General features: G+C 47.2%; 1 protein-coding gene across 4 annotated transcripts; it reads left to right on the top strand.

Annotated features, from left to right (window-relative positions):
• The first annotated feature begins 1,246 nt into the window (after window positions 1-1,246).
• On the top strand, window positions 1,247-9,182 carry TLCD5 (TLC domain containing 5). 4 transcript variants are annotated; one of them, XM_039229256.1, is made up of 4 exons: window positions 1,247-1,577; window positions 2,126-2,225; window positions 4,320-4,519; window positions 7,107-9,182. In XM_039229256.1, exons 3-4 carry the CDS (start codon window positions 4,321-4,323, stop codon window positions 7,643-7,645), a joined length of 738 nt encoding a protein of 245 aa, XP_039085187.1. In that variant the 5' UTR covers window positions 1,247-1,577; window positions 2,126-2,225; window position 4,320; the 3' UTR covers window positions 7,646-9,182. The 4 variants fall into 4 exon arrangements, with proteins under 4 accessions (XP_039085187.1, XP_039085188.1, XP_039085189.1 ...); XM_039229257.1 differs by lacking the exon at window positions 2,126-2,225 and having other exon boundaries at window positions 1,247-1,570; XM_039229258.1 differs by lacking the exon at window positions 2,126-2,225 and having other exon boundaries at window positions 4,345-4,519.
• The last annotated feature ends 773 nt before the right edge of the window (window positions 9,183-9,955 follow it).

Genomic DNA, 9,955 nt, shown 5'->3' with positions numbered 1-9,955 from the left:
CGTGAGAGATTGACAAGATAAATGCCAAAACTAGATTATTAACTACTCCCCAGCCGTGGTGTAAATGCTCACACTTCTACGTATCATCTTCTCTTTTCAAGACTGTCTGGGCCCATTGTCACCCATCCTGATAAACCAAACCATATGCCCCCTTTATGCCATTTAATCCTCCAAACTAGTTTGGTCATCTCTTCCAACTTACTTCCCTTGGTATTAAAATAGATCTCAGAGAGGAGAAAGGATTTACCCCAGTGTCACAACAACAACAATGAACATTTATATAGTGGCTTCCTTGTGCCTGTCATTGTTCTAAGCGCTTTACACAGGTGTGTAAGAGTCTCACAATAGCTTTATAAGATAGCAATTACTATCCCCGTTCTATGCTTGAGAAAAGGGAGGCACAGAAAAGTTAATTTGCGCAACGCAGAGTCAGTAACCAAGCTGGGTTTATTTATTTGTAAAAAATTTTTTTTGATGTCCATTTATTGTTTTGAGAGAGACCGCGGGCACAAGTGGGGTGGAGAGAGGGGGACAGAGGATTCAAAGAGGTCTCTGCAGGGATCACACAACCGCGCTCACAGCAGGGATCCCAGACGAGGGGGGGGGCGGGGGGGGGCAAGGGGAGAGGAGGGGAATCTGGAGCTCCAACTAGGGAACTGCAAGATCATGATCTGAGCCTGGGGCGCCTGGGTGGCTTAGTCGGTTAAGCTTCCGACTTTCGCTTAGGTCATGATCTCACGGTTCGTGGGTTCGAGCCCCGCGACGGGCTCTGTGCTGACTGCCAGCTCAGAGCCTGGAGCCTGTTTCGGAGTCTGTGACTCCTTCTCTCTCTGACCCTCTCCTGCTCACGCTGTCTCTCTCTCTCTCTCCTGGAAATAAATAAAAAACATTAAAAAATTTTTAATATTAAAAAAAAAAAAGATCATGATCTGAGCCCAGGTGGGAAGCACAGTCAACCGAGCCACCCAGGTGCCCCATGCCGGGTTTATTTTGAAGCCTTATATTCTACTGCCCAGTTGGTGACAGGGCTATAACGAAAAGGAATCAACTTCTAATTCCCAGGCCTGAGCACTTTCCTGGCAAATTAACTGTGTGCTTGTTTCACGACTGAGACTCCAGCGTGAGGGCAGCGACTACGTCTTACATCTCCCATAGCGCTTAGTAGGGATGCGAGCCCTCAGCAGGTGGTCAACCACTGATTATTGGATGGGCTGTCCCAACATGGGGGGGGCGGTAATTGTCGAAATAAACAACAACACGCAAACACGGGCCACAGCCTGCAGGTCTCACGTGACCACCAGGTCACACACCGCTATCCGCTCCCCCCCCCCTCCCCCCGGCCCTGAGCGAAGGAGGAGGACCCTCCGGCACCCTTCACGGACGTCCCCCTTCCAGCTCGGGTTCTGCGCTCCGTCCTCCCAGCCACAAGGTGCCCCCAGACCCCCGGCTCCTCTTCCGCCGCCGCCAGAGCCTCGTCCTCCTTCCCTCTTTCCGCCGCTTCCTGCTCCGGGGATCCGCGCTCCGAGCTCTGGGGCCGAGGCGCCCGAGGCTTCCCGGTGCGCTCGGCCAGGTAACAGGTAACCGCGCGGCGCGAACCGCTCGGCTCCGGGCCGCTGGGGGCCCGGCCGCCTGTGGGGGGGTGGGGGGGGAAGGAGGCCGGCAGGCGGTCTGGCCTGGCCGCCGAGGGGCAGGAGGGCGGGAGGCCTTGCTGCGCCAGGCTCGGGCCACCCGCTGGATGCCCGTACAGCGGCGCAGGTGCGCGCAGCCGGGCGCGGCGCGGCCCGTGGGCGCGTCCGAGGGAGACGCGCTCCTCGCGGTGCCTGCGGGGCGCGGGGGTAGCAGCTCGCCCGGGCCACGCCTGCTCCGCGGCCGCCAGCCAGGTGGGCCCGCCCCGCGCTCCTCCTCCCGAATGTGGCCCTGGAACGGGAGGAGCGACGACGGGGGCCTTGGAATTGGGAGCCGCGTCGGCCATCTCAGTACCCTTCCGTTCCTTTACCCAAGAGTGAAAACCCGAAATCCAGAGATGGACTGACGTTCCCAAGGCCACAGACTCGTATCTGCCATTTACAAATGTCTGTTCTTTTAAGTGTTTGTAAATAGACGACTGTTTCCTCTGTTCTGGCAGGGAATTAGGATTCAGGGAAGAGGACTCTAAAAATACTAATCAGCAGATCCAAATGAGCTGATCCGCATTACTGGCCGGTGACCCTGGCATTTAGAAGGAAGTAAGCGAGGACGGGGTTCTTTTCACTCTGGGTACTTTGTATTTCTGGCCCTTGCTCCGAAAATTGGCCTCGATGCTTTACAAAATTTATCTCAGAACCTTGTCAGAACTGGGCCAGATTAGAGTTTTCAATCCTCTTTTCTTCTCTCTGTTCCTTTTTCCTTTTCCCCTTCTCCTTTCCGTTCCTTTCCTTTCCTTCTTCAGAGGCTCAAGAGGTGAAAGTGATTTGCCCCCTCTTTTATGGATAGTTAGGGGTACAGACAGAATTAGAACTCAGGTCTGTGATCAACACCTGTTTTCTTGAATAGAAACCTGATTTCAGATGAAGGTGGTGCAGAACTTGACCTTCATAAAGCCCTCTCTGGATAGCATTCTGGGGCGTGGCTGGTGTACTGAAGTGTGTTGGTCCTCAGATATTATTTCACTTGTCACAATAGGGTTAAGCAATAAGTGTAGCCATGCAGAAAATTCCTGCGGAGATGAGACAGATACCTGAAATATTTCTTTTTTATTTGTACTTTCAATAGATGAGCTAACAAATATTAATAACATCTTGGTTACTTGAAGATTTTAGTCCTGTGTGACTAAATTGACTCAGTTACAGTCATTCTTGGCCTGATATATTTGTCATCAGCAAAAATTTCAAAATATAGCTTTCTGACTTTATGTTTAATTAAATAATTGCCTTAAAGATATTTTTCTGTCTCAACAAAAACTTCCCACTTGTATCTCCAAATCCCCCTGCTTCCCTCTTGGTTAATCTTTGAGTTGGATTTCAGAACTGAATTGAACTAAGATTGTTTTCTCTTCCAAAATATCTAGACTCTGATTAGTTCTGTATTTAGGGTTACCTCAAGTTTCCATTTTAACTGATAAACCTGTGACTTAAATCCAAATTTCAATTGAGTTTAATATCAGCTTCAAACCACATTAAACTGCTATGTGTCATCTGACCTCTAGCAGAAACCACGGGTGATAGTTCCGTTTTTTTCACCAGAGCTTCTTACTGGAGTTTTAAAGCTTGAACACATTATCTAATACATGTATTATGTTACTCATGTATCGTTCAAGGTCAGTCATCACTGGCAGATTATTGACATGTACTCACTCTTTAAAAATTTTTTTTTATGTTTATTTTTGAGAGAGAGAGAGAGAGAGAGAAACAGAACATGAGTGGGGAAGGGACAGAGAGAGAGGGAGACATAGAATCTGAAGCAGGCTCCAGACTCTGAGCTGTCAACACAGAGCCAGAGGCGGGGCTCGAACTCACAAGCCACGAGATTATGACCTGAGCCTAAGTCCCATGTTTAACCGACTGAGCCACCCAGGTGACCTTTCACCTGTACTCATCCTAACAACACATTGTATTAGGCAGTTTACTAACTCGGAATGCAGTTGCTGTTTTTCAGTTTCCAGTGTTTACCAGTTACCTCTGAGGAATATGGATTTAGAACTACAGCCATACTTTATTAAATATTTTTTAAAAGTTTATTTATTTATTTTGAGAGGGACAGAGATAGTATGAGCTGAGGAGGAGCAGAGAAGGTGGGGGGTGGGGGTGCAGAGAGAATCCCAAGTAGGCTCTGTGCTGCCAACATAGAGCTAGATGCAAGGCTCAAACTCATGAAACGGTGAGATCATGACCTGAGCCCAAACCAAGAGTTGGATGCCTAACTGACTGAGCCAGGCAGGTGCCCCTCTAGTCATGCTTTAATAGAAGATTCTCAGCTGTGGGGCGCCTGGGTGGCTCAGTCAGTTAGGCATCCGACTTTGGTTCAGGTTTTGATCCCAGGGTTTGTGAGTTCGAGCCCCATGTCCAGGTCTGTGCTGACAGCTCAGAGCCTGGAGCCTGCTTTGGATTCTGTGTTCTGCTCTCTCTCTGCCCCTCCCCCCACCCATGCTCTGTCTCTCAGAAATGAATTAACATTAAAAAATAAAAAGAAGATTCTCATCTGTGTAGATAAAGAAGAGTTTCAGTAAAGGCAATGCTTTTGTCCTACCCTGTAGTAGAAATGACGACTACAGTCACCTTGACCCAGTGCTGTTTTCTTAGGGTATATCCTTTGTTTTTCTGGTTTTGGTCTTTTCATCCTAGGATGGCACTAGCTCTGTGTCCGCAGGTGCTGTGCAGCCTAGGGGGCTGGCTTTCTCTCTACATTTCCTTCTGCCACCTGAATAAGCACCGAAGCTATGAGTGGAGCTGCCGGATGGTTACCTTCACCCATGGAGTCCTCTCCATAGGCCTCTCGGCATATATTGGCTTCATTGATGGCCCCTGGCCTTTTACCCACCCAGGTAGGTAGCACCGTTAGAGGGCTTTCCCTAACAGATTATATAATCTGGGGGGAGTCTTGGAAGAATGGGACATTTTCACATAATGTGTACAATAGTGAAGAGTAATTACCATTATAATTTGTGTTGGGAGTCTTCATTTTTAACTCTGAATCTGTATGTGTCCCTATTTCTGCTTTTCATAACTCTTTTATTTTTTTTATTAAAAAAAATTTTAATGTTTTTTAATTTATTTTTGAGAGAGAGATGGAGAGACAGCATGAGCAGGGAGGGTCAGAGAGAGAGGGAGACACAGAATCTGAAGACAGGCTCCGGGCTCTGAGCTGTCAGCACAGAGCCGAGCCCAACACGGGGCTCGAAACCACGAACCGTGAGATCATGACCTGAGCTGAAGCTGGACACTCAACTGACTGAGCCACCCAGGTGCCCCAACTCTCTACTTTTAAAACAAATTTTATTTAAAAAAAAATTTTTTTTTATGTTTTATTTATTTCTGAGAGAGAGAGAGAGAGAGAGAGAGAGACAGCATGAACAGGGGAGGGTCAGAGAGAGAGGGAGATACAGAATCTGAAGCAGGCTCCAGGCTCTGAGTTAGCTGTCATCACAGAGCCTGATGCGGGGCTTGAACCCACAAACTGAGATCATGACCTGAGCTGAAGTTGGACGCTTAACTGGCTGAGCCACCCAGGCGCCCCTAAAACAAATTTTTAAATGCCTATTATATTGTGATCCATCGAAGTGTATAAAACATAAAGCCAATATCCCCATCTTCTACCATCACTCCCAAACAGACACAAATGGACTGTATTACACGTACGTTTTGATCATCTGCATTGTCACTTGATTGTATATTGAAAGGACATCTATATCGATTTTTTTATCCTTAATTGTGATATGATATTGTGTTGTATGATACACCATTGTTTATTTAACGCATGTCTTATAATTTTGGACAACTATATTGATTAAAAAAAATTTTTTTTAATGTTTATTCATTTTTGAGAGACAGAGACAGAGCATGAGCAGCGGAGGGACAGAGAGAGGGAGACACAGCATCTGAAGCAGGCTCCAGGCTCTGAGCTGTCAGCACAGAGCCCAGTGCGGGGCTCGAACCTACAGACCACAAAATCATGACCTGAGCCGAAGTCGGGCGCTTAACTGACTGAGCCACCCAGGGACCCCTGATTTTTAAGTGGCTAGATGTCTGAGTATTACTGCCTTAGAATAAAAAAGTTGCATCCCGGGGCACCTGGGTGGCTCAGTCGGTTAAGTGTCAGACTTTGGCTCAGGTCATGATCTCACGGTTCATGGGTTCGAGCTCAGCATCGGGCTCTGTGCTGACAGCTCAGAGCCTGGAGCCTGTTTCAGATTCTGTGTCTGCCTCCCCACTGCTCACACTCTGTCTCTCTGTCTCACTCTCAAAAATAAATAAAGATTAAAAAAAATTTTTTTTAAAAAGTTGTATCCCCTTGAATTAGTTTGCTGGGGCTGCCATAACAAAATGCCACAGAGTGGGAAGCACGGACAACAGAAATTACTTATTTACAGTTCTGCAGGCTAGAAGTCCAAGGTCAAAGTGTTGGCTGGTTTGGTTTCTTTTAAGGCTTCACTCTCTTTCTTAAAGGTGGCTTCCTTCTTGCCATGTCCTCACGTGGTCTTCCATTTGGGTGTGTCTGTGTCCTGATTTCCTTATTTTATAACAACGCCAGCCATATAGGATTAGAGCCCACCTTAACAACCTCGTTTTAACTGCATTAGCTCTTTTAAGGCCTGATCTCAGAAGAGTCACATTCTGAGGAATTGAGGGTTAGGGTTTCAACATATGAATTTGCAAGGGACAATTCAGTCCAGAAATCCCTTAGGATATGATTTTTTAAAAATTCCTTAGTTTCTTTTTTTAAATTTCCTTAAATTTCTATATTAAGCTTCTGAGTTTTCCCCCAAACTGTCAAACTGATAGGAAGGTGGCTTTTAAGCTTTGTGTCTCATATGAAGGTTTCAAATAGATTTCAACATGTCCTGTCCTTGTACTCGATTTCCTTAAGCTGGGAACACACTGAGTTCTGGGGTTCTTTCCAAGGCCGGCTTTCAAGAAGCGTCAGGGCCACCAGTGTCCAACAATCTAACCCATTAAGCTAAGAAATTAATCCGACATCCAGGGCAGAATAAGTAAAAGAGTCTGGAAGCAGACCTTTAAAGCTGGTTAAACAAACATATAAAATAAAATAAAAAGAAGAAGAAAAAAAAGCAAGAACTGAAAGAGTTTTAATTGAAAGAACAAAATAACTGAGTCTTAATGCTGCTCCGTAGAGAGGACGCTGAGATAATGGCAGTTGCTCAGATCACTCACTGCACTCTGATTCATCAAGCCCAGTGTTTCCTGGGCCTGTCACATCATTTGGTTTGATAAAGACCAAGGTTTTAGATATTACTCTTGGTTGTCATTAAAATGCATGTGCCTGCCTTGCATCAGTCATTCAACTGATCGTCATGGCCCAGTTGTGGGAGACAACACAGGACCCCTGTGCAAGGTCACTGTTCTTATACAACTCCCCGTCACTCAGTCTGCTTCTGTCTTGGTTTATTTCAGGCTCACCTAATACACCTCTCCAAGTGCATGTACTGTGTCTCACCTTGGGCTACTTCATCTTCGACTTGGGCTGGTGCATCTATTTCCAGTCTGAGGGGGCCCTGATGCTGGCTCACCACACCCTGAGTATTTTGGGCATCATCATGGCCCTGGCGCTTGGAGAATCAGGCACAGAGGTCAACGCGGTCCTCTTCGGAAGTGAGATTACCAACCCCTTGCTGCAGATGCGCTGGTTTCTCCGAGAAACAGGGCACTACCACGGTTTCACTGGCGATGTGGTGGACTTCCTCTTTGTGGCTCTTTTCACTGGCGTGAGGATCGGCGTCGGAGCTCGCCTCCTGTTCTGTGAAATGGTCTCCCCCAAGCCCAGGTGGTTTGTGAAGGTTGGGGGAGTAGCAATGTATGCTGTGTCTTGGTGTTTCATGTTTAGCATCTGGCGCTTTGCATGGAGGAAAAGCATCAAGAAGTACCACGCCTGGAGAAGCAGGTGGAGCGAGGAGCGCCAGCGGAAATGCAATGGACATCTCAAAACGCACTAGCTGACCCTTCTTCCAGGTGACACATTGGGTTAGTCAGCCACATGACCCAGGCTGGAGATACGGCTGTTAGAGAACCATGTGTACAACAAACTTAGGTTTCAAAAAAGGGCTAAACGTATCAGTCCGTTTGGTCCGTTGGTGAGTGAAGCCCGTACCAGTATTAAAACAGTAATGTCTACCGTGGTGCAGCTGTAGGAAGTGAGACTACTTAGTGGTAGTTGTGAAGAAGTCAGAGCTGTGAGGTGGGCACAGCTACCTTCCTTTGATCGTGGTGTCCCTGGGTCCTCCCGTCTCTGGGATGCTAGATGGTTAGACAGCTCAGGAAGGAATTTGAGAATCTCTTCGAGAACTGATTCCTTGAACAAACCCTTATTCCTGCTTTCCGTTTAGCAATTTAAATAAAGTCACCCCATTTACTATAAAGTGAGGGACTTCTAGGAAGATGCATGTATGGCATTCTGAGCATTGGATCAGGGCATGGGATGTGCTTAGACAAAGGGAAAGGATGAGAGAAGTGACCCTAAACCAACTGTTGAGGGTCCTCGAAGACACCCCCCCCCCCCCACCAGGTTTGGTGCTTTGCTAAGGAGACTCATATGACTCCAAATGTAGTCCAACTCCTAGCTGTGATCAATTACACTGAAAGGATACAAAGAAAGAGCAGCGAAGGGAAAAGGTGCCTGGGGCAGAGTTTAGGGGAAACCAGGCCCAAGCTTCCAGAGCCCTCTCCCAGTGGAGATCCCGGAGGATGCCCTGAATTCCTCTAGCACCAGTTTGTGGTGATGTGTGTAGAATGTCTAGTGAGGAAGCTCATTAGATGCTCAGTGCCCATGGTTTCTATTGGGGGTCATGCAGGCAGCCATTGCCTGGCATGTAGCAAAATTCCCGGCTCCGAGAAGGAAAGCAGGTGTTCAGCATAAACCACATCATTTGCACAGTGTAGGCACCGTGAGCCATTCTCATCAGTTAATGAAGGAGCCCTCCTGAAATGTAAGTTCCCAGATGCCAGCCAAGGGCCAGCCTTGCAAGGAGGCCTTTCCAAGGATGGGAGTTCAGACTTGCTCTGTTAACTCCTTTCTGCACAAAAACCAGGGAGCTAGGGCTTCGGATGAGCGATGAATGAGGTGTGGGCAGATTTACTGAGTCCTGTTGTACGGGTTCTGCCCTACTGGGAAAACGATGCCAATTCTCAGGGCTTTTGTGCATTAATCTCCCAGGCATGAGAGGCTGTGACTGAATTCCATAGGGATTTAGCATGCGGATTCCACCGTGCCTGAGGTGGCAGTTCAGGTTTCAGCCTTGCTGTACATACTGCAAACCAGAACCAAAGAGTAAAGTGCACCGGCCTCGGGGTGCTGAGGCTATTTTTTTCAATTTTTATTTCATATACCTTCCCTTTAGCCCTCTTATTATGTTTTCTTTCCTCTGAAAAAGGTTCCGCTTTCTATGGTTAAAATCTTACAATGAGAGGCACCTGGGTGGCTCAGTCGGCTAAGGGTCCGACTTTGGCTCAGGTCATGATCTCATGGTTTGTGGGTTCAGGCCCCGCATCGGGCTCTGTGCTGACTGCCAGCTCGGAGCCTGGAGTCTGTCTCCAGGGGGATTCTGTGTCTCCCTCTCTCTCTGACCCTCCCCTGCTCACGCTGTCTCTCTCTCTCTCTCTCTCTCAGAAATAAATAAAACATTAAAAAAAAAAAATCTTACGACGAGGCCAGTCCTAGAAGGAAACAAAAAAATATTTCTTCATGCGATAGTCTCTCCTCTACCCCAGGAAAAGCAAGAACGTCAGCTTAGAAATGAGAGACTAGGCATCTAGACTTTCTGAGTTCTTTTAACTAATTTTGCCGCTCTTTTGCCAGATCATGTGGGTAGGTCACTTGTGTTCTCTCTCTCTCTCAGTTTAAACCTTGTGAATGAGTGTATTTCACAGCAACACTGTGGCATCTTATTAAGGGAGGTCTCTAATGTAGAACTTTTATGGGGAAAAGGACTATTTATTTATTTGCTTTTTATTTATTTATTGGATTATGTTATTTAGACCCCTGGGGATTGATTGGCTTAATTGGTGAGCAAATGTGCAGGGCTACGGAAGTCTAAGCCTAGGTCAGTAGGAAGTGTCTGCGCCCATTCTGTGGTCACCGGTCATACGAACCTAATAGAGTGGTCTTGAAAATGGACGTCATGGCCCAGCCATGGCGGAGTGGTGGAACAGCATGACGTTATTGCTCTGGGAAAGGCAACTTTCCAGGCATGTTAACAGTGGGTCTTTTAATGTGACTGTCATTTGGTTTAATGAGCTTTGCTGCATGT

Source organism: Hyaena hyaena, unplaced genomic scaffold, assembly GCF_003009895.1.
Source record: "Hyaena hyaena isolate Hyena2069 unplaced genomic scaffold, ASM300989v1 scaffold_37, whole genome shotgun sequence".
Taxonomy (NCBI): Eukaryota; Metazoa; Chordata; class Mammalia; order Carnivora; family Hyaenidae; genus Hyaena; species Hyaena hyaena.
Note: the sequence above shows the minus strand (reverse complement) of the source record. Positions and strands in the feature narration are given on the sequence as shown.

What these genes read in the sequence shown, in the direction of transcription:
- TLCD5 (XM_039229257.1), top strand. Translation starts at nt 4,321, where the DNA reads ATGGCACTAGCTCTGTGTCCGCAGGTGCTGTGCAGCCTAGGGGGCTGG. An exon ending in CTGGCCTTTTACCCACCCAG is followed by an intron (nt 4,520 to 7,106) that starts GTAGGTAGCACC and finishes GGTTTATTTCAG; the next exon opens with GCTCACCTAATACACCTCTC.